This window comes from Typopeltis vanoorti, chromosome 5, assembly GCF_054136105.1.
Source record: "Typopeltis vanoorti isolate ZY-2024b chromosome 5, IOZ_Tvanoo_1.0, whole genome shotgun sequence".
Classification (NCBI taxonomy): Eukaryota; Metazoa; Arthropoda; class Arachnida; order Uropygi; family Thelyphonidae; genus Typopeltis; species Typopeltis vanoorti.
In genome coordinates this window covers 26,349,753-26,374,565 of record NC_143553.1, presented here as the reverse complement: position 1 = coordinate 26,374,565, position 24,813 = coordinate 26,349,753, and the positions used below count along the sequence as shown (strand labels likewise).

Genomic DNA, 24,813 nt, shown 5'->3' with positions numbered 1-24,813 from the left:
AGTGCAAACAAGAATAAAACTGATTTTGTGCATTGATTTATTACTATGGATGAGACTTGGATTCACCATTACACACCAGAATCCAAACAGCAGTCAAAACAGCACGAAATAAGACAAAGTCGGTTCCATCAGCAGAAAAGATCATGGCGTCGGTGTTTTAGGATGCTAAAAGCATTTTGTTTATTAATTATCTTGAAAAGGGTAAAACAATAACTGGGAATATTATTCTGATCTTTTAACCAGACTAGATGAAAAATTCATGAGAAAAGACCCAGTTTGCAGAATAAAAAAAATCATCTTCATCAGGACAATGCACTTGCCTACAAAGGTGTTTTGGCAATGGGAAAATTAAGGGATCTGCACTATGAATTGTTGGAACATCCACCCTATTCCCCAGATTTGGCTCCCTCTGACTTCTATCTCTTCCCACAACTAAAACTCTTCCTCGCTGATCAGCTTTTTTCTTCGAATCAAGAATTGATTGCAGCTGTAGAGTGATATTTTGCAGATCTTACTGAGAATCACTACAGAGATGGGATAATGGTGCTGGAGTATCGTTGGAATAAATGTATTAGTCTTAAGGGAGATAATGCTGAAAAGTAAAAATAATTTTGAAATTATAAATTCATTTTTCATTGTTAGGCCGAGAACTTTTCAGATCACCCTTCTATCTCCTCTGACAAGTCTTTGTCTTCATGGAGGTCAGATAAATACTTACCTCTCTTCTGATGTCTTCATTTTTTATATGGTCTAATTTTGTGCATCTTTTGAATGTTCCTGAAATCTCATTTCTGCTACCTGTATTTTACTTTGATCTCTTTTGTAACAGTCCATATTTCTGAACCATATAATTAAGAAACCCAACTTAAATTTAAGTTGTGTTTCTTATCTTTTTTTATTTAGTGTCCTTTTAATTGTTCCACAGATTTCTGGAGATTTCTTTATTTTTTTTTTTTCATTTATATCTTTGTCTTTTAGATATGTTATTATCAACCTAAATAATTAAACTGGGTCACCTGTTATGCAATTTTATCTTTTATGACTATTTTTGATTAAACAAAGTTTATATAAACTTTGTATAGTTTGTACTAAATGCAATGGATATTTATTATTGTTATACTTAGTTTTTCTCTATTTTATGGAATGCTTTCTCATAATATAGTTGGATGTGGATTTGGAGAAGGATGGAAAAAATCAAGTGGACAGATAAAATAACTAATGAAAAGGGTCTAAAAAGAGTAGAAGAAGAAAGAAGTCTGTTAAAGAGGATAAAAAGAAGAAAGGGAAACTGGATCGGACATATTCTGAGAGGAAATGGAATCATCAGAGATGCCATCGAAGGAAAAATAGACAGAAAAAGACCCAGAGGAAGAGTAAGGAAAACAATGCTAGATGACATGCTGAATGGAGACAGGTACACAACCACCTTGAAAGAGGAGGCTCAGAACAGAAGAGGGTGGAAAGAAAGTTTTTGCTACTAAGAGAAGAACCTGCTCATTTGCAGAATACTTAAGAAGTATATAAAGTTTGCGTCTGAAGTATTTTCAGGACTGGACAACTCGTATATAGAGACTAATGACTTCTCATCACCTTTGTATCCCATAATGCAAAGCACATCTTTACAGACATGTATAATGCTATGCATTACGGAAAGGGTCACTACTCAGACCTCAATAAAGGTTGAAACCGGTCTGGGTAGTGACCCTTCCCATTGTTACGTCGTTACTTTCTGTTATTTTATCTATTATTATCACTCTAGTGCCTTCTAAGATTATCTGTAAACTAGTTCTCTGGGGCCGTTCCCCTTTACAATACTCTGACCTGTCCAGCTAGGGCCTCCCTAGCTGGACAGGTCAAGGTAGGGAGGCCCTGCCAGTACTTAGCTGCTGCTGGCATAGCTCTGGAGATCATTGGTGTGTGCATGCCTACATCCAGCTGGAGATACCATTAAGACCTAGGTTTCATTCTAGTAACTGACTAGAGGAACTTTTGCTAAGCCTTTCTTCAACTAGTTCCCGAGTTAGTTGATCTCTGGCACTGGCAAGTGGGTTTTTTCTTCCCGAAACCTGGGTTTTTCATCCTGTAAACTCAAGAATATCGATTGTAGAACCCACACTATTTCAGAAAATATAGTTTTAGGATCAGGGACCACGACATGGCAGCAGTTGTCAACCACCTCTCTTTGCCAGATGCTGTGTATAATAACTAATACTTTTGGGCCAGCTGTCTTTGATTTGCTATACTGAAATGGCCTTGTCTGCTCCCTGTATAGGGAAATAAAATGACATTAGTGGATTTTTATTTTTTTTAGCAGATATATGAAAGGAATATATATATACACTGCTTGAAAAGAAGTGAACGGGGACCCCCCCCTCCCATGGACAAGTTGCATCATGCCTTCTAATGAGTCGTGTTTATAGCCAGTATCAATTGGAGGAATATGATGCTCCCAAGTCAGTGCAACTGTGTCCGGGTGAAATGGGTGCAAGAAGGGAACTGGCAGCATTTTTGAAAGAGACATTGTGATAGGATGCGATATATTTCAGACCTATTTGTTCAGCAAATTGTTAACAAATTAGGCAATCTCAGGTCAATAATCAGTGATACCATGCTGAGATGGAAGCCAGGAGTCAATTGCAAGTGCTACCCACAGTGAATGACCCACCACACTCACCAAACGTGAGTGTTGTGGTTGGACTTCTGTATTTGAAAGAGACATTGTGATATATTTCAATATATTTCAGACCTATTTGTTCAGCAAATTGTTGACAAATTAGGCAATCTCAGGTCAATAATCAGTGATACCATGCTGAGATGGAAGCACAGGAGTCAATTGCAAGTGTTACCCACAGTGGATGACCCACCACACTCACCAAACGTGAGTGTGGCGGTTGGACTTCTGCGGAGTTCTGAGTATCAACTGGAACATGAATATACACAAAAACAATCAGAACCAAGGCTCACAACATGGATTTCCATGGTGGGATCACAATATGCAAGCCTCACATTACCTGAACCAGCATGCAGTGTTGTCTTTCGTGGTACAAAGAACATGAACAGTGGGATGTGGAAGCTTGGAAAGCTGAGTTAGAGTGTTGAATCATGATACATACTCTATCAAGCAGATGGATGAGTAAAGTGCCGCAGATGCCCAGCGAATGTCTTTTACCAGAGTGCATAACCTCAACTATGAAATTCGAGGTGGCAGTGTGATGGTATGGTCCTGGTTTGACCTTGGCCTCTGTTTGTGGTTTCACAATCATTGTACTCCGAGAAGTATCTGAACATTCTGCTCAATGCAATGCTTCCTGCTATGTGGCATTTCTATGGAACGGACCATTGTCTCTTTCATCAAGATAATGTACCATGTCATAAAGCTGCTGCTGTAACTGTGTGGTTGTGGACATGAATGTCACCACACTTGACTGACCTCCACAGAGTCCTGATCTGAATCCTATTGAACGTCTGTGGGATGAACTGGAGCATCCAGTGAGGTTAATTGATGTCTGTCTCACAACAGTCCAAGATCTCATTGCATGCCTACAGGAAGAATAGCCCAAAATTTCCATTGATCGCTATCGTACCTTTTTTGGAAAGTATACCCTGTTGGACTGCTGCAATCATGGCAGTGAAAGGAGGTCCTACATCTTATTAAGGTGGGTGCCATTGCTGTTTGTTCCTCAGACTATGGTGTCTGTTGACTTCTTTTCAAGCAGTGTATATTTATATACAGATTACGAATGGAAAGTAGTAGCATCATGTTTTCAAGACAAGTTTCATTTCAGTATAGTCACTTCCTATGCAACACCTAATCAACACTTCCTAATCATTTGGTTGTCAATGAATTCCATCACTAGGTCAGTTCTCATTAATATATTTTTTTTATTATTATTACATGACATTTCCATAGAGTCCCAACACTCATTGTGGGAAGCCCCTATACATTTCAATTGACTGCTGTATTACTTGATAAAGTAATACAGCAGTAGGCATAGTCATGCATTATAGGTTTGGAGTACCAGCAATGAATCATAGACACTCTTATTGCATCACACTGGATTCAGATGATCCTCCAGAAACTGTCAGTAGGATTCTGCATTGACATTTTAACCCTCTGGAACCAAATAGCAAATAACAACACTATTACTATTATAAGCCACAATTGGTGTAACATGTTATTTATTCAGTTATTGTTTTAGTTTGGGTTTGTAGGACCATGTCCAGGTTTCATCATTCATTATGATACAATATAGGAACACATCCCTTTCATTGTGTTAGCACTGAAGATGGAGGTTTAATAAATATTATTTCTAGAAAATTTTCCATGCTATTCCTCTAAATTAATATTAATTTTTATGGCTATTTTTGCCTATTTTTCTTTAGGAGTACCTCTTGTAAAATGTCATTGGCTTTTTACTCGATTTTTTAAAACATTAAAACATGATGGCGTTGATGGAGATGATTCGTAGTAGAGGTTTGGTGTAGTGATGAGACAGTTGTAGGTGTCCTCCCGCGATGAGTCTTCGGACTCCTTGGAGGTGTCAGGAATAATAATAATAATAATTATTGATATTTTAGAGATGTAGAATATGAAAAACACAAGGAAGAAATAATTTTGGACATACCTTTGTAGGATGTTCTTCTTTTGGAGCAGCATCAGGCATATAACGATAAACATTTATGTATGACAGAGAGGAAGTGGGGGAGGGGGATGGAAATGTGGCAATAGAAAAATGTATGTATGTGGATTAAAAATCAAGTTTACAAGGATGGTCTGTAAATTCTTTGGGAAGAAGGTGAAAGATAGAATACTTTTAGGGGAAAGGAGAAGGATTGTATACTCTAATAATGTTTTAAAAAATTGAGTAAAAAACCAATGACATTATACAAGGGGTACTCCTAAAGAAAAATAGGCAAAATAGCCATAAAAATTAATGGAGGTTTAGGATAAATGTACTTGTTCCATTTTTTTTCTTCTCAGTAATGTGGTGGTGAATCTAATGTGATGCAGTTTTGCACATCCTGATGGTGTCTTTAATGATCTTAAGCATCTATAAATTTTCTGATCCTATATTGGCATGTTATCCACTTTCTAGCAATGAGTTTGTGAAGCTGCACCTTTGCACAGGAGAGTGCATCTAAAAAATTATTCTGTGAAATGTTCTATTCCTGCAAAATGATTTCACTCGCCATGTAATCGTTTGTTACACCTCAAAGGTGTGAGTATTTTTGATTGCGCACCCGTAATGCAATGTTTATGCACTGAAAAGTGTCCTCTTCTTGAATCATTAATATATTGTCTTTAATTTTAGGACTCACACGAAGCCAGGAAACAATTAGGGGAGTTTTTAACAGGAATAAATGCAAAAAATAATATCGGTGATATTGCTATGCCATGGGTGTGCACAGCACACCTATCACAACTGGAATATTCGCCGCTGACATATGTTTATATATCAGCGCCAAAGGTGGACATACCCAATATTAGCAATTTACAATTGATACCAGCAGGTGAACCCTAATATTGGGTATTGTCCACCTTTGGCTTTGATCACCTCCTGCACTGTTTGAGGGAGGCTTTCTGCCAATGTGTGGAATTTGTCTCCATTCTTCCATCAAAGGAGCATTGAGTTTTGTGACAGAGCAAGGACATGCTGCTCCAAACCTCAATCGCCTTTCCAATTTGTCCCACAGGTATTCGATGGGGTTGAGGTCAGGACTGTGCAGGCCAGGGCAGTTGTTCAACACCCATCTATTCATACCATTCCATAACAGCTGCAGCTTTGTAGCATGGGGCATTGTCGTCTTGATAGTAACATGGGTCCTTTCCATAAAAACTCCACAGTGTAGGCAGCACCTGATTATCCAGAATATCAAGGTACCTAACCAGTGGTCCCACTCCAAACCAGCCTGAATGCACCCCACACCATTACTCCTCCACCACCAAACTTTATACTGTTGGTACGTACAACACACTGAGGTAATAAGCGTTCACCAGGCTGCCTCCACACTCACACCCTGCCATCAGACTGTTATATTCCTGACACTGACATCAGACTGTAGACCTGACATTGAATTTAGTAAGCCTTCTCTGGACCCTCTCCAATATATCCTCAGCCCTTTGAAAACCAGCAGACCAAATCTGTGCACAGTAATCCATATGTGGCTTGATCAAAGCTTTTTATAAGGGGAACCATAACCTCTTTGCTTCTGCATGTCAGTGTCCTCTTCATTATTGCCATAATATGTTATATTTTTTCAATTATAGCAACATGACCCCTTAAACTTCACTTGTCACTCCCAAATTTCTCATATCTTCCACCTCCTTCAAAATTTTACCCATTATTTTTATACTCTGCATCTCATCCTTGCCTACCATATTTCAAGATGTTGTACTTTTAAACATTAATCTGATAGCTCTTGCCTACTCACATAGTCTACTGAGATCCTCCTGCAAGGCTGCAACATTTGCTCTACTTCTCATGGTTCTTCTTCCCAAGTTTGCATCATTGGCAAACAGCTGCACATCTCCAGTTAAGTCAGTTGTGTCATTAACTTAGAAGTTAAACAATAATGGTCCTGAAACAGATCGTGTGGCACTTCACTAGTGACTTTTATCTTTTGGAATCCCACTCCATACATAACCTGCTGATACCTGACAGACAGTCAGGTATCAGCAAGTTGTCAACTATCCATCTCACCAGTCTGTTATCTAATCCCATCTGTTTCAGGTCATCTATCAGCATGTCACGTGGCAGTCTATCAAAGGCCTTTGAAAAATCCCTGCATATGCATCTCCTTTATCTAGTGAATTAGTCACCTTGCTGAAACATGACCCCCCCCCCCCAACAATGCCATGCTGATCATAATAAAAAAATACTGCTATTATCAACCCATTTCTGAATTCTATTCTTCATCAACTAGGCTCTAACATCTTTGAAACTCTAGACACAGTGATTGGCTAATAACTTGTAGCTTCGGTCTTATTTCTCCTTTGTGAAGTGGAACAATTTTTCCTACCTTCCATTCCTTTGGGACTCACCCTATTGCAGGACTCATGTTTGTCATTAGTTTTACAAAAGGGCAACTCCCAAAACAATGTACCAAAGGTGCCGTTATTCCCTCTAGCATTCCTTCAAGACATGCAGTGACATGTTGTCAACTTCTACTACCTTATTAACATCAGGTTTACTTAATTCCTCTCCTCTTGTACCTCCTGTTCATTCACCATCAGTCACTCCTCCATATGTCCTCTACATTTCAGCTTCCCACAATGTTGCTACCATGAGAATGAAATACACTGATAAACTGCTCATTGAATACTTAAACCATATCCTATGCATCAATTACTAATCTGCCAATGTCATCAACTGTCATCATTCTTTCATAGTCATTTTTTTCTTCTACTTCCCACATAATAAATGAACTGACTGAGATTTTTCTTAGATTGATTGTCTAATTTCTTCTCGTACTGCACTTTTGCTGTCTTTAAACTGTTCAACTTGCATTCACATTGGTCTCTCCATGTCCACTCTCCTTCTCATTTACATGAGCTCTGACTTCTATGAATAACTTGTTTGCATAACTGATTACACTTCTTTACAGTAATATCCTTCCCAGGTGACTCACTTCAAAACAATTCACATGCAGTCCATCACTTTAATATGGTTCCATTTGTCCCTCAAACTCCCCCACACATTCACAAGCTGCACTCATTTCTTTTCACACATTTTCACTAACATTCGATTCAAGATCTTTGCTCTCAACTGCAACTCATCATTGTCATCATTGCCTGAGAAACACACAAATTACTCTTCCTCCTTTTCACTTTCCTCAGTAATCTGCTTTTATTCACTCTGTCCAACCAAATCATTGGTTCCAAACACAACCACTAACTCCCTCACATATATGTCTAATTTCATTTTTGCATACACCTCATCTCATTTCTCATCTTAATAATATCAATCTTCATTTCGTGCATTCCTGTAATCATTTCCACTATTGCTTTGTTAGTTGGGCTTTCTTCCATTCTTGCATCATCATCAGTTGGGCGAACTTCTGTTTCCACCTTTATGCTCACTTTCCCGTTTTCAATCATATCCATATTCTCTATCACATTCTCTACACTCATATTCTCACATTCGCTCTTCTATCATTCTCAGTCTTACACCCATCTTTCTTTTGCCTTTCGTCTGGTGTTCACTTCCCATTTATGACTTTCATTTAGATCACTGCACTACACATTCTGATGATCTTCGCTATCTCACTTCTCTTGTTTAATCTCTCAACAAATACACACACCTGCAACATTCACCTCACGCATACATATTACACTCCTGACAATGAATACTGTTTAGTAAAATCCACACCACTCAACAAACTCAGTTTTCACTTAGTGCACTTGGTCATTCTTACCACCACTTTTTTCCATCGTTAACTGTTATCCACAAAGTTCTATACAAAACATAGCAACCTTGATAATTATTATGCTTGCAGTCTCAGTTTCACTAATTAAATAAATTTTGGTGAAATGCATATAATCCTTCAAAATTATTCCAAAAAAATAAAACATCTTTGCTTCAGAGATTCTACCGACTGTTGTTGTTAAGGGACACAGCACCACCATTGTGAGAGGAATAGTCTGTCTGTTTCAAAAAAAACTGTGTGTGTTCTGGTGTAATAAAAGTTTTTCTCCCTCAGAACTGGTGTGTTTAGTATGTGAAGTTTATGGGTCATCTAAAACAAAAAGTGTATTTCTATTCACCAATATTCCAAAAAATAATAGGCTACATGATTATCCATTAACATATGCTGTATCATATGGCATTATTATATATGAGAATTTTGCTATTTGACTTAACATGCTTCTACATATACTCCCTGAATTCCATTAATGTTGGTACATCTGTTAATATCTCTGCTTGCTCTAAGGCTAAACGTTTGCTAGATGAAAGTCAAAGTAGTAATGAGGAAAATGAACTTCATTGTATGGAAGATAGAAAAAGTTTATATAATCAGTCAAAACGGAACTGTTCCAGATCATGTCATGTGGAAACAAGAGAAGGTAAATCGCAATCTTTTTAAAATGTTTGATAAGTATTTTTAAATTACTGAACTAGATATTCTAAAATAATAAAGACACATTACAAGATTTGACATCTGAATAGATGTCATTCATAAATTGCATAGTACTTTTGGGGAGAGGCTGTTTGGTGATATGGCACTTGACCAAGAGTGAAGGTGAGTGGGTCTGAAAGTCTAAAAGTATGTTTAAATAAGAAAAAGTTTTCTGTTGTTTTGAAGAACTTTTTTTTTTTCTCTCCTGATATCATCTGCAAAAATAGGATCTGCATGTGATCCGTAATCACTATACAGAGAGAATTCTTTTTTTTTTTTTTTTCCCCCTCTTTTCAAGAATATATACGTTATTAGGTAAATGTTTTCGAATGTCAAAAATTCATTTATCATGAATTTTCAAGTTATGAATATGAGGTAGGATTCAAATTTAAAAAAAAAAAAAAGCTGCCAACTTTCAGATCTTTATGGTATTTTTTATTTTATTATTTTCACTAGTGCTGACTAGGCAGAGGGAAGCTGAATTATAAGTTTAAGATTTATGTTCATAGTAATCATAAAGAAACATATACTTGCACATGTACAGTTAAAGTTTTTGAAATTGAGTATATCAAAAGATTACAGCCAATAGTACTGCTGAAAAATAGACTACAGCTTCATATGTGCTAAAAGAAATTGTAGTAAATGACCTACTGTAATAAAGTATTATTGTATTGTGAGTTGATTGTATTTTGCATCATCTGTAATGCTTAAAAGCCACCCTTAACTTAAACAAGTTATATGTCGCCGAATTGAAGCCTTTGGCTCTTCACATATCTAATAATTTAGAGCACCTTACGGCAATACTCGTAGAAGGGGGACAAGTTCTGTTCGCTACAAACTTGATATCAACTAGGTCTGGCTACTCACTGATGAGACCTCAATAAAGGTCGAAACCGGTCTGGGTAGTGACCTTCTCTCATAATGTGAACAAAAATACAGTTCCTAGGAGCTAAGTTCACATTATGGGCAAATATCAAGAATAGTGATTGGAGCTTGCTCCACTTCTACCACGAGTTGCCCCAGCTTGCACTACCCTTTGGGATCAGTGCTGCAGTATCCAGGTATTACGCTTGGAATCGCCGAACTTTATACAGTTTCTACTATATTCGGCATGAAACTCTTTGAGTTTCTTATTCGGCTAAGAAACTATATGGGATGTAATATCCCTTAACTTAAACACATTTATTTTTCTAAAATCAGTCCTTTAGCAACTACAGAAATAAATTGTATATGTATTGTTATAAGAAGTACAAAAATCATGCTAATTGCTCTTGTGCAGTATGGAGAAAGTATTTAATGGTATAATAATGATGTAATGATTATTACATAAGAATTTGAATTTTTATCAGTAATGATAAGAATGAATGAACTGATGAATTTGATGTTAGTGTGTTTTGAATTTTATAATACTGCTTGTATTGTTTTTTTTCTGTCTTTGTTTGACATGATTCCTTGTAAAATTTATCATCTACATCAGTGGTTGTGGCAAGTATTATTATCCACACTCCCTTCAAGTAAACATGTACTATTTGATTCGATTTCAATACACTGTCGGAAATCCCCGATGTCTACTTTGTGTGCATTCAGTTTCAGTATGTTTCACTCTGTGCGGGGAATGCCAGTGTCAACTTCCTTTCACTCCTCTCTCTGATATTTTGTCCATTGAGTGTACAAGTGGCCTAGTTGAGAAGTTACTTCATGTGCAAACTTTGTTTAGTTACATTTGGATAAGGGATGAAATCAAGAATATAATTTCTTGGCATCTTTAACTTGTAGTATAAACGAGTGAAAAAAACTTTAACAACCATCTCTAATCCAGAGTATTTTAGTAATAAGGTGTGACATCTTTTTGCTATTTGTATATGGAAATATGACTTCTGCATTACTTCAATCTTAGTGTTACTTCTGGTTCTGCCTCCTATTGGTGAGACATCAATAAAGGTTGAAACTGGTCTGGGTAGTGGCCTTTCCCATAATGCATAGCAGTATATACATGTCTGTAAGGTTATGTGCCTTGCATTATGGGATACTAAGGCAATTGATGTGAAGTCATTAGACTCTCATATAAGTAGCTCAGTCATGAAGTTACTTCAAGTGCAAACTTTGTTTGCTTATGCTTAAGGAATGAAACCAATAATGTAATTTCTTGGCATCTTTAATTTATAGAATAACCATAATTCTTGTAGACAAGCTTATACGTTGATTATGCATTACTAAATCACTCAAGGAATTGACAACATACATAAGAATATAAATTAAATTATACTTAAATAAATATTTCCGATATTTTGGCAACATCACATTGCCATCTTCAAAAGGAACTTACAAAAAAGGCACGTAGGCACTACAACACAGTAACTGAGAATGAAGTGAGGAAGCTATTGTTCTCCTAAAAGGCCTAATGGTTCCACCTAGCGGGCTATGTAGGTGTTCTTTGCCGTTGGGCTGAAGGTCTGCTGATGTAAGTCTCCCAAATTTGTGGCAGTCTCATGCAACCAAATTTGTTGAGGTTTGAAGAGTTTCTTAGGGCTGAGGCTGATTCCATGAATAGTCTTTTCGAATTTGAACTTGCTACGGTTATTATTGTAACTTTCTTCCACCATATTCTGTGGCGTGTATCCTGAGCATGGTCTGCAAGACCCGAGTGGCTGTACTTGTGAAACCGGATGTAGTCCTTGTGTTCTGAAATTGTGATATTCGCTTTCCTGCCTGTTTGGCCACAGTAAGACAGTTTACAGCTCTAAGGGACCTGGTATACACCAGGTAGGTCTAGGGGAAGTGATTGGTCTTTAGTGGAACGGATTAGGGATGCCAATTTTCTGTATGGTCTGTAACAGGAGGTCAAGTCATGTTTTTTTTAAATTTTTGATAATTTTTTCCGAGGTGCCTCGGATTTCGGGAGTGGTGATGGATTTAGAGTAATCCTTGTTATGAAGGGGGGGGGGGCGTTGTGGTTTGTTGGTTTCAATATTTTTTGGATTTTATGGGGGGGGGTAGCCATTGGCTGAGAAAGTGTTGAGGATGTGAATTAGTTCAGTGTTTAGGGCCTTGTCGTTTGAACAGATTAGTTTAGCCCTGTTGTATAGTGTTTTCATCACTCCATATTGTTGTGAGGGGTGGGATTGTTGGTGAATGTACCTGCCTGTGTGGGTGGGTTTTCTATAAACTGAGAAAACCAAGGTTCCATCAGGCTGGCGGGTGACTTGTGTGTCTAGGAAAGGGAGGCTGTTGTTCCCCTCTTTTTCCAGGGTGAACTTGATTCTGGGGTGTTGGTTGTTTAAGTGTGTTAAGAAGGAGAGGAGTGTATCAGAGCCATGTGGCCAAATAGAGAATACATCATCAACATAGCGAAGCCATATGGTTGGTTTTTGTGGGGCAGAGGCTAAGGCTTTTTCTTCAAAGGTCTCCATAAAGAAATTGGCCGAGAGTGGTGAACCCATGGCTGTCCCCTCTATTTGTTTGTAGAATTTTCCCTTCCAAATGAAATATCCTGAGTTCATCGTGAACTGAAATAGGGCTGAGATATCGGGAGGAAATTTAGCTTGGATTAGCTCTAAAGTTTCCTTGAGTGGGACATTTGTGAATAAGGAGGAGACGTTAAAGCTGACCATTATGTCAGTATGTTGGAGTGTAAGGTTTTCTATGCTTTCCTTGAAGTGGGCTGAGTTTTTTATGTGTGATAGTGTGTGAGCGCTTTGGCCAAATGTTTAGCAAATTTGTATGTGGGGGAATTAATGCCATCCACTATGGGATGTAATGGCACATTTTCTTTGTGTATTTTTGGGAGTCCATAAATATGGGGGGAGGGTATAGAGTTAAATAGTTTTAATCTGTTAGTAACTTCTACAGGCCAAGAAGTGACCTTCTTAAGGAACCTGTGAAGTTTTCTGATTTGTGAGTTGGTGGGATTGTATTCGATAGGGAGGTAAGTAGCTCGATCTAATAGAATAGCATGAAGCTTCCCTGTGTAGTCCGTTTGTTTAAGTACTACAGTTGCATTTCCCTTATCCGCTTTGGTGATAACTATTTCTTTATTATTCCTCATTTCCTGCAGAGCTTTATATTCTTTATTGGATATGTTGGTTTTTGGTGGTCTTGCTTTGGAGAGGACACAAGCTACATCCAGTCTTATACTGTTGCCGATTTGAATCGGAAGGTGGTGGATTCCGCGTTCGATCTGGATCATAATATCCTCACTAGGTATTTTTCTGGGAGCAATGGTGAAGTTGTGGCCACATGAAAGTGCATTGAGTGCTTCAGGGTGACTGAAGACAGGTTGATTACAGTGCTGGTAGGAAGGTTTGGATTAACGGTAGAGTTCTTTTTTAATTTTCTGATATATCAATCCCATATTTTCTCAAATTCTTTGTTTGCTGTGGTACACGAGATGTCATGTAAAATTGACCAAAGCTCGTGATTTAAAGTGCATACAAGCTCTTCTTCAAGTGCACGAATAGCTTTGTTAATTCAGCTAAGAGAAAGCGTGTGGCGTCAATTTGTTTCCGAACAACATGGAGAGACCAATCATTTGATGGTGTTAGCACATTCTCCCTCGATGAGTCTTTGGACTCCCTGGAGGTGTCACATAATAATAATAATAATAATTTAAAATTCACTATTGTTGTTAGGTGTCTAGAGGTGGCTGTTTTTCAGGATCATATTTATTCCAATACTAAGCTACCAGTATATATATTGGATATGCCAACACAAAGCCTGTGGTAGATTCTTATGTCCTGCCACAAGGTCAAGTACGGCATGTGACTATTGCCATTGCAAATGTTAAATCATTTTACTAGTTTTATCCGACTTTCACAAACATTCTGTTCATCTAAGAAGTAATATACAAGTTATCTTGAACTGTAGAGTAAAAAATGAAAAGAATTACTAATTTCTTTTCTCTTTTCACAGTTAAGATTAAAAGCAAGTGAAGAATTAACTGGAGGCCGTGTCAATGACTGTTTTTGTTCTTCATAGTATCTGCATCAAATATTGATGATCAAAAAAAATTGATTGATTTTGGCAAAGTAAAAGTGACTATATTGTCAAAATAAGAGACTTGAATGTGCATTATGTAAGCAAATTAGTAGTCTTGGAATGAAAAAAAGAAGGGCATGAAGAATTCTAAAGGATGGTCAGACAATGAAGTTACCTATTTTGGCAAGAGTGGACAGCAACAGCTACTGTCTTTAAGAAAGAAAATTTTCAGTTATAAGTAAACAGGAAATCATAAAGCTGCTTGAAAAGCTGAGAGCAAGTCCTTTGGAAATAGTAGCATTGTGTCAATCATCGATTAGAACTATCAGTTAGCGATACTGTGAAATCTGTTGCAGGTATTGATATATTTAAAACATTTATTAACAGACTTTGTCATGTATAGCTCATTGCCAAAAAATGCCAGAGAATTGAAAGTGTGTGTGCAAACTCACTTGATATTCAATTATTAAAAATTGGAAGAATTAAGCACATGATGGGTAAAATTGAGTTTCCAGTCTGTCAGCTCTTTGGAATGACTATGAAGTATTAGTTCACCACTTTCAAGAAGCAAAAAATGATTGAAATCAAGACCAAAAAGAAAAATATACACACGAAGGACTACAGAAAAAAAATTATAAATGCAGACTTAGGTTTAATGTGTGATGCTCTTCAAGAATTCTCAGACCTAAGTTTGAAATTGGAATGCGACACAGATTTCTATAGTGCAAATAAAAAAATTAAAAATATATGAAAGTTGTGCAACTTTTTCATGAAAGACAAACAGTTCTAGTATGATGTTACGAAAATGCTTCCAGATCTGCCGAAAATCTATGATTTCAATCAGTATTACTTCGTGGGACAAATTTTTTTTTTCTCCAGTCGATCTGAAAACTTTCCACAGAACTTTGGAACAATCAATAGAAAACAGGCTGTTGGATAGTAAAAATGCTGATTTGGCAGCCTTGGCTTGAGTACTTGATAAGAAACACTTCCCTGAAGATATTAACTCTCACGTGACATGGTGAGAGTGAAGTTAGAGAATTCTCAATTAGACTTAAGTTAAATGAAAGAGATACAGTTCATGTATTTTGAAAATACCTAACTGAACAGACTGTTTCAAAAAAACTGAAGCATTTGATGAATGTTCTGAATATAATACCAAATTTAATAAGTGAATATCCTATCAGTGGTCCTAACAGGTACTTAAGCACCCACGACCCTTCCAAGTATTCTTGGACTTCGCAACCATAACTCAAGGATAAAGTGGTTAGCCCTATGCCTTCCGGTGTGCTTTGTGTTCAGGGGGGCCAGTTTGCCTGTTCTGGGGGATGAAAAACCCAAGTTTTCAGGTGAAAAAATCCCTTACCTCTGTATGAGACCGACTAACTCGCCTTTCATCGAAAGAGACCATATAAAGATTCCTCACATCCACTGACTGGAATTGAACCCAAGTCTTTTTGACCAAAGGGCTTCGTCTATACTGACTGAGCTACCGAGGCTAACAAGTGAATATGAATGAGGATTTTCACAAATGAATCTGATCCTCAGCTCAAGAGCTTCATTGATGACAAAAAGAATTTCTTCACAACACAATTCTTATATCCAGCAAAATATGTTGATTCAGTTGACTGCTTAGGAAACATATTTAGCAATAGACACAAATGGTAAGGAAAGAAGTCTGCATACTGTGCAAGATAACTTAATAAAAATTTGAAATTTTTTATAAAATTTATTATATACGTATTATTTATTTTTATATACTTGTACAATAAATTTATGCTTGATAAACTGTGTCATCTTAATTTGTGGTTCTTATTCTAAAAACATTATCACACTGTGAAGCAACAGTATCAGTAAATCATTTTTTAGCTTTCCTTTCTTTCTTATCATTCTAATTTTCATTCAGTTTTTCCTACTAGCAAAGAATGAGTACCAGCACCTATTTTTTACAAAAAAAAAAAAAAAAAAAAAATTCACTGGGTATATGTATATATAGAGGAAGAGATATTGTTTTCAACTCCTTTGCAAGGCCGAAAAATAAGAATTAATAAAAATAGACGATATCAAAAGAAAACACAGATATGAAATGAAATTAATTGCATCATAAAAATATACTTCCATAATTTATGCATACCTGTCGAGAATATCATTCCAGCAATGATGTCGATAGGAGAATAATCAGAAAGTTGGTATGAATAAAAGGATTTGTATTTGTTGCTGTTTTGCATGTCTACAATAAAATAATCTAATAAGTTTGAAGCAGAATAATTTAACTGTCTTGTATATTATTTCTCATTATCAACTTTAGGAAATACAACTGGAATTAGCCTTGATTTAAACTTCCCACTTCCAAATACTGTTGGAAAAGCATGCCTAGTGAAGGTGTATGGATCATGTGATGGTCTTAAAGTAAATGATATGGTTGAATTTATTGGAATACTCTCGGTTGATCCTCAGTTAGCCCATATTACTGAAAGGGAAAACATGACAGAGTAGGTCATATTTTATTTTATTATTTTTTTAATAATTTACTTATTGAAAATACAAAATGATCAAGCACATGAAAGGCCAGGTTAACTATAGACTAAATACTTCTTTAATTTCAACTTGGTTAAAATGTATACTTGGATTATGTATAGCAAGATAGACTATCTGCATTTGAAAGGAATCATGTTATGGACATCCTTTCTTTCATAGCTACATGGTGATCAGCATTTGCTATAATAAAATTACGGAGACATCTGCTATGTTAGAGTAATAACTTCAATTTAAACTAAAATAATTACTTGATGTTTTGACCTTCATATCAAGGTCATTGGGAGTATACGTATACTATATACCAAAGACTACTAGCAGATAAATTGAAACAGTATTGATGGTGACCAATATATGAAGTAACAGCTGAAATTATTGCCTTGAGTCCTGAAGTGAGGGTTTGTTGGAGAACTTAAAACAGAAGTTATGTGGACTGAATGTGTGCCATCCACAGTTTTGGGACTTTTGATTGATTGAAATTTCACAAACTTCCTTAAATTTGCATTCATATCAAGTTATAGTATGATGTAAGGAACAAATTCTTTTCCATTCAATATTCCATCGCCTAAAATTGGTAACATCTATGCTAAAAGATCATACACATTGCATGCTAAATACATCCTCGTACAAGGCGGTACTTATACAACACGATTTCGATATAACGCGGTCTACAAATTGTAGACTGCAGTACTTATACAACGTGGTTTCGATAAAAACACATTCTACAAATTGTAGTAACCCTTTATTTTTTTCATATATTTTTCACCCCATGAATTAAAAATCAAATTTTATCTTTGTTGAATTTGCGTCTGCCCATATTGCGCATGTAGTTATAAGTAGTGCATTTATATTAGGGGAAATACCCTTTAGCACGCATGTACATCAAAAAAATGTATAAAGTGTTTATCGTTGAAAATTGTGTTTGTTTTCTGCCAGGAAAGCGCATTAAAAATATAGTAGATTTCTCTGTAATTTTATTATAGCAAATGCTGATCACCATGTAGCTATGAAAGAAAGGATGTCCATAACATGAAGTGTGTTAATCTGAAACTGAGCATTTTATTTTCTGGTGAGTTACATACAATATGTTATGCTTTTTTATGTAAAAATTTTATTTTTATAGTAATTGCCACTTTAGAGGGCTTTTGTGATATGATTGAAAACGAAATTAGCGAAAACTGATGCGATTTAAATGAGGAGAAACCGGTACAATTAATAGATGACATTGAACCAAAAGGCAGGGAAAGTTCTACCAAAGATTCTGATTGTGATGACCGTTAAAGAATTCAGTTTAAAGAAATTAGCAGGATTAGACTTAGCAAGAAAGTTAGGATGTTATTTTACGGATTATGATCCCTCAATGGAGCGCTCTGAAAAATTCACGAGACAATTGGATATTTGTTTAGCTCCGTATTATGAACTTGATAAAAAATTTCAGCATAGTGGTAAGCAAGGTCTTATTACTGATTTCTTGATAACTAAACCAGCCGAAGTATGCACTGAGAATTAATTATACAAATGATGTCCAAGATAAGTTTATACTATGTATTTGTTTCATAGTTTATATGTTTTCTTAACTTATATGAATTAAATAAAATTTTTTTTTGTTGGATATGTCGTTGTTTATATAATTAAAAAAAAAAGATTTTGGAATATAATTCTATTTTTTCTGTGTGATCTGAGTCTCGCATAACGCGATTTATATAATGCGGCATTTCTGTGGAACCTAACATCTGCGTTATATGAGGGTTACCTGTATTTCTATAAGTCATCTGCAATCACCACTGTTTGCATGAATTCAAACATTCTTACAGACTGTACCATCTAGATAGTAGATGCTCTAAATGGATATGCCTTTGCAACTTGCTGACATCAGTTTCAGTTCACCCACACAGTATAGGCCAAAAGTAACTAATTAGAGCTTATTAGGTTGGAATGGATTAGAGTAATATTGAAGGTTGCCTCAGAGACTTATTTATTTCTAGTGAGCACTAGAGTGGTGAACCCAAGGTGCCTGATGCTGGACTAAGCTTTACTTTACATAGTATACATCTGTTATATTATCTGTAGACTAGTCCGTCCTCTTCTTTCACTCTCCTTTTGTTTTCTTCTCCCCCCCCCCCCCAAGGGCTAGTGGTGTATCCTTACTGTCATACTTTGAACTTCTTCGTTGCTGTGGGAGTCTGCCTCCTCTCTCAGATATTTCATTTAACTAAGTAGTTAGTTAAATGAAATGAAGCCCGGTCAGCAAGGAAGAATTAGACTAAACCCTCTCAAATGATGGATAAAAGACAAAAACATTAAAACTGACTAATAAATCAAAGATGGCAAGAAATTATGTTCTTGGTTTAATCCTTTATCCAAGTATAAGCAAACAAAGTTTGTATGTATGTGAAGTAACTTCGCGACTAGGCAACTTATATAGAGACTAATAATTTCACATCGCTTGCCTTAGTATCCCACAATGCAAAGCACATACATCCTTATGGACATAAGGATGTATGTGCATTGTGGGAAGCGTCACTACCCAGACCGGTTTTGAACTTTATTAAAACTTGTATATAAAGGCTAATAACTTCATCACTTGCCTTAGTACAAGTTTGCATGTGAAGTTACTTCACGTGCAAACTTTGTTTGCTGATACTTGGATAAAGGATTACACCAAGAATATATTTTCTTGGCATCTTTAAGTTATCGTATAACCAAGTAGAAAAACTTTCAACATCTGTCTCTAATCCAGAGTATTTTAGTAATAAGGTGTGATACCTGATACCTTTTGGCTACTTGTATGTGGAAATATTACTTCAACTTGGTATCACTTCTGGTTCCGGCTCCCACTGATGGGAGTGGTAAAGGTCGAAACTGGCCTGGGTAGCGACCCTTCCCATAATATATAGCATTATACATGTCGTTAAGGATATGTGCTTTGCATTATGGGATACTAAGGCAAGTGGTGTAAAGTTACTTCATCTGCAAACTTTGTTTGCTTCCATTTGGATAAAGAAACCAAGAATATAATTTCTCATTTTATCGTCATCAAATTACTGCCATGTACCCTCAAGGCATGTACAGGATATGATAGTACTACATGAAAAATTTACATCATTACTAACTTCCTATCTACAATTTTCCTCCAAATCAGTCTGTTACTTGTCAATACTCCTACATTTACAGATCTTATATTTCTATTCTAAGGCACTTTGTACCGTATCAATCCACCTATATCTTGGTCTTCTTCTGGGTCGTTTTTTCTGCCAACTTGGCAGAAAACACTTGTTTTGCTAATCTTTCCTCACCCATTCTGTTTAAGTAACCATACCACCTGAGATTAGCTCTGTTAATGCATTCCTGGATGCTGACAATGTCAAGTTCTTTCCTAATATAATCGTTTTTAATATGATATTGCCATTAATGCCATCTGTTCACACCTCTAATCTTTCTCAGGACTCTCATATCTACAGACTCTAGTCTTTGGTCAAATGTTTTACTACTGACCCAGCTCTCAGATCCATAAGTTAAAACCGGTTTGAACACTGTCTTGTATACAGCTAATTTAGTGTTCCGACTAATTTCTCTCTTATTCCATATGAATTTATTCAATTGACTTCCTACCATACCAGCTTTGTTGATTCTGTTGTCTATTTCCATATTTAATTTACCATCTTCACTAAAAATGTGCCTAAGTAGCTGAAATGGTTTACTTGTTCCACAGGTTCTCCATTCACAACACAGTTGACATTTTCACGATTCTGCCTATTTTCATTGTCTTTGTCTTTTTATTGCTGACCTTCATACCATATCTATTACAACAGTTATTCAATTTAGTCAGAGAATCTTGCAGACTTGTAGCGGATTTATTTAGAAGTATAATATCGTCCGCATAAAGCAAAGAGCTGACATTAACATCTCCAATTTTGATATCATGTTTAATACCACTTTCCTTCATAATGTGATCCATATAGATAATGAATAACAGTGGGGATAAATACATCCTTGTCTCACACCAGATTTAACATTAAACCATCTTCCTGTACTTCCTTCATTTCTAACTGCTGACTTACAACTTAAATAAAGACAAAGTATTACTTGATATAATGCCCCATTGACACCATATAACTGTAGCGTATTCAATAGCTTCTCTCTTGGCACCTTGTCATATGCCTTTTCCAAATCGACAAAACTTAAATACAGATCTTTGTTATATTTCCATGATTTCTCCACTATTTGTCGTAAAGTGAAGATCTGATCCTGACAGCCTCTATTTGACCTGAATCCAGCTTGTTCTTCACCAAGCTTTTCTTCCACAATTCTTCTCAACCGTTTCTCAAGTATACTTGCATATATCTTACCAGGAACACTCAGTAGGAATATACCTCTGTAATTCTCACATTCAGTTTTATTTCCCTTTTTATATATGGGTACTATGAGAGCTCCTCTACTCCAATCGTCTGGAATTTGTCCCTCTGTCCAGGCATTCTGAACAACATAGTGCAGCCACTGTAAGACTTTTATACCACCATATTTCAGCATTTCTGGTCGAATATCATCTACTCCTGCTGCCTTTAATGGCTTTTTCTACTTCAAGTATGGATATGTATTCCTGACTGCATGCCTGGTCAGTGTTTTTTATCACTGTGCTGTCATCACTGCTTGTTTCATTTAGCAAATTTTCAAAGTAATCACTCCATACTTCAAAGATATCTTTTTCTCCCGTTTTCATGTCACCTTTATTATCTCTGACTCCTTTTACAGCTCTTCCCTCTATTCCTAAGCTTCTTCAACAACCTCCAGAATATTTTGCCACCTTCTTGATATTTATTTTCTATGTTCTTGCCAAAGTTCTCCCATGACTTTTGTTTAGTTCTAATTTTTCTATCCTTGCTGACAACTTCACCACATGCCTCTCTAGCTGAATCAATCAGGGTTTTCTTCAAGGCTTGCCACTGAATCTCCAAGATTTGGTTCCTGTTCTCAATCTCTTTCATTTTTCCTTCAATAATCTTTGTTTATTTTAGTCTACAGTTCACATCTGAGAGCTGCTCAACTTTTATTCGCTTTAAAACTTTCTTACATGTCATTCTTTTCAATATGAAGTTCAATTTTATCCTGCTCAAGACTAAATAGTGATCGCTTCCAATTTCAAATCCTCTGTACACTCTGGGGTCCTGCACCAGTGAGAAAATATCACTATCAACAATAACATAGTCAATGAGACTTTTCTTATTCCTTGCCTCTTCTCTCCATATGAATTTGTGCACATTTTTATGTTGGAACATGGTGTTAGTAATAACCAGTCCATGTCCTGAGCAGAAATCCAACAGGTATTTGCCATTATTATTAGCTTTGCTCTTTTCTCCAAATTTTCCCAAAACATTTTGTTTGTCTGACAATCACTTTCTACTCTGCTATTTAGATCCCCAACAAGGACCAACTTTTCTATTTTCATTGTGTCAGTAGCTTTCTCTAGAGCCTCAAAAAATTTCTCCACTTCTACCTTAGTAGAACCTTCTGTGGGACCATAGGCACAAATAAGTCTCATTGTCCAGTTCTCCATTCTGATGTTTGCCCAAATCACTCTACTTGACACTGCCTGCAATTCAAGATGATGATCCTTGTATTTTGTGTTGAATACTATGGCTACTCCTTCTTTTCCTTGATTGTCATTGCCTGAATATAACATCTTGTATTTATTGCTCAGAAAGATCTCACCAATTTTTGTCTTGTTTGTTTCAGTCACCCCTATTATGTTGATCTGGTACTTATCTAATTCCTCCGCTAGCTCCATTTCTTTGCCATTCAGGCTTCTTATGTTGATAGTATCGATTTTTAACTCTGGTGATGTTGAGTTGGGGTGTGTTTTCAAATTTAAAAATACAAAATGATGGTACAACATGAATATAATTTCTTGGCATCTTTAATTTATGGTATACCCAAGTGGAAAAACTTCAGAAATTGACTAATAAGTCATCTTTTCTGAGTGTTATATTTTTTAATTTTGTTTATGAAGGTGCCTTTTTTTTTTATGTGGAAAAAAGAACACAAATGACATGTTACATTTAATAAATTGTACCTCTGATCAGATTCTAAACTCTACACCAAATTAATTGGAAAGTAACTCGTTTTAATTTTTTAAGGGAACAATGGAGATTTTGGGCTGCACTAGGGATGCTGGCATTTTCTGTGCTTCTCATCATGGAGTTGAAATGGATTCTCGTATATGTATGTTCATCTTCTTTGATGCTGAAAAGGGGTATCAGTTTTTATTTCATTCTTCACTGAATTGAGAATGACATTCATTTTCTGTGGTGGTGATACACAAGGAATAGTCTGCTGTGTAGTTTTCTGCATATAGGCTACACTTAAGGTTTCTGTAGACTACGTGAGGAATAATCATTGTTATTTCTGTGTTTTAGATGGAAACTGTAAATGATGACTTTTACAACAATGAAGAGGTAGTTGCACATTCTGTTTTTCTTGAAATCCATGTGAATTAGCTGCTTGCAGTATTTAGAGTGTTGTGTCTTTGATTACATATAGTCCAGGGAATATCTGATGATTGCCATATTTACAGAGCAAGTCAGATATGTGTGGTCCAGCATCCCAGGTGTGTTTCAGTAAATCTGGATCTCAGTCAATAAGCTTGAATTTGTGCATGTTGGTGTTGGCAGGATTTTGTGTCAGAGGAAGCTGGTATAATAGTTATGTTTATTCCTTGCTAATGGTATATTAAATTTTTACCCTATATAACTATCAGTTAAGAAACAAATATGTTAACTACTTATTAATGTGTTTTTCAGTCTGTGAAGAAAAAATTCATGCATTTTATAAGTGATACAAGGCTTTTTTTTATTATTAATAATACTTCTTTTGCTGCATTTTTGCTTCTAAAACTGTGACTTGAATCATTTTTATTGAAAAAGTTTCTTCTCTGTCATAAGCAAATGGTGAAAACATTCAGTATCATGAAACCTCTCAATAAAATAAAGCCATTAGGTCTATGCATAACACATGCAACCAGATTAATGTATTTCTGAATTCTAATTCATTCTGAAACATAGTTGGATGGGCCAGTGATGTATGACATGACAGTAACTCAGAAAACAATAAAAAGCATTCAGGAATCAATATAATGAAATATGGGAAAATAATTTTTTCCCTCTCAACTTTCCAAGTTTTAGTATCTATTATTAATGGTCAAATTCTGCTTATTCCAACACCGACTAAGAAATAAGCTGAATTGCTACTTTTTTAGATTGTCATGTTGTGATTAACTGGTTACCTCACTCTGTATACACGGTGTGCTTTTTTTCTAAAGATAAAATGATTCATGTGTATCTTATTCTTTTGTTGGTCATATTCCATTGTAGTGACACAAGTAGTGACATTCACCAAAAGGCATTTGTAATGAATAGTGTTCCCAATAGATGCAGCATAAGGTTAACACACAAAAAATATTATGACATAAAAATAAAATCAGTGTTATGTAAATAAAACTGAAATGCCTCTTCCTTTTTATATCAACTAAAAATTCTCACTTTTCATGGATGAGCATATTTTTCTATCTCTGGCTATCAACATTAACAAGTCAGTGAGACTGTTCTTATTTTTTGATTTTTCTGTGTGTGAATTTGTTGACATCATTATGTTGTAACATAGTATTAGTAATGACTAGTCCATGTTTTAAACATGAGTAGTCATTTCAACATCTGCTTATCATTATTATTTGTTTTGCTCTTTTCTCAAAAAAAAACTCCTCCTCTTCTTCTTCCTTAGTAGAGCTTTCTGTGGGGCCATAGACACAGTAGGTCTAATCATTGTCTCTGTGGTAAGGCATTAATGCTGGGAGGACATCATGTTGGAAGTTTAATGGAGTATGGACAGCACTGAGAAAGTATTAAAAAAATTAATTTTAATGCTTCCAATACTTTGTCTCAGTCACTGTGATATTTTCAGGGAGTACAAATAACACTTGTAACACACAAAGACAACACAATACTCAATGAAACACATGGGCAGCTCTAAAGTCCTCTCTAGGTAGTTTGTCCCTTCAGAATTTGTATGTGGCCTAGGATGCAAACCTGGAATTATTGTTTTCCAAATTTTGGAAAGTTTTATTCATCTGTATTTTTTAGGGTGTGCTGAGTTTACAGCATACCCTTTGTGGGTGAGATTCATTTTAAATATATA

At 35.9% G+C, this 24,813-nt stretch overlaps 1 protein-coding gene across 4 annotated transcripts in view; it reads left to right on the top strand.

Annotated features, from left to right (window-relative positions):
* LOC150106270 (mini-chromosome maintenance complex-binding protein) overlaps nt 1–24,813 on the top strand; it is a 219,422-nt gene that overhangs the window by 102,783 nt on the left and 91,826 nt on the right. For all 4 annotated transcript variants that reach the window (XM_090392291.1, XM_090392292.1, XM_090392293.1 and 1 more), the window contains exons 6-7: nt 8,876–9,064; nt 16,400–16,583. In XM_090392291.1, the coding sequence (XP_090248417.1) occupies nt 8,876–9,064; nt 16,400–16,583 (373 nt within the window). The remainder of the gene's footprint in view (nt 1–8,875; nt 9,065–16,399; nt 16,584–24,813) is intronic.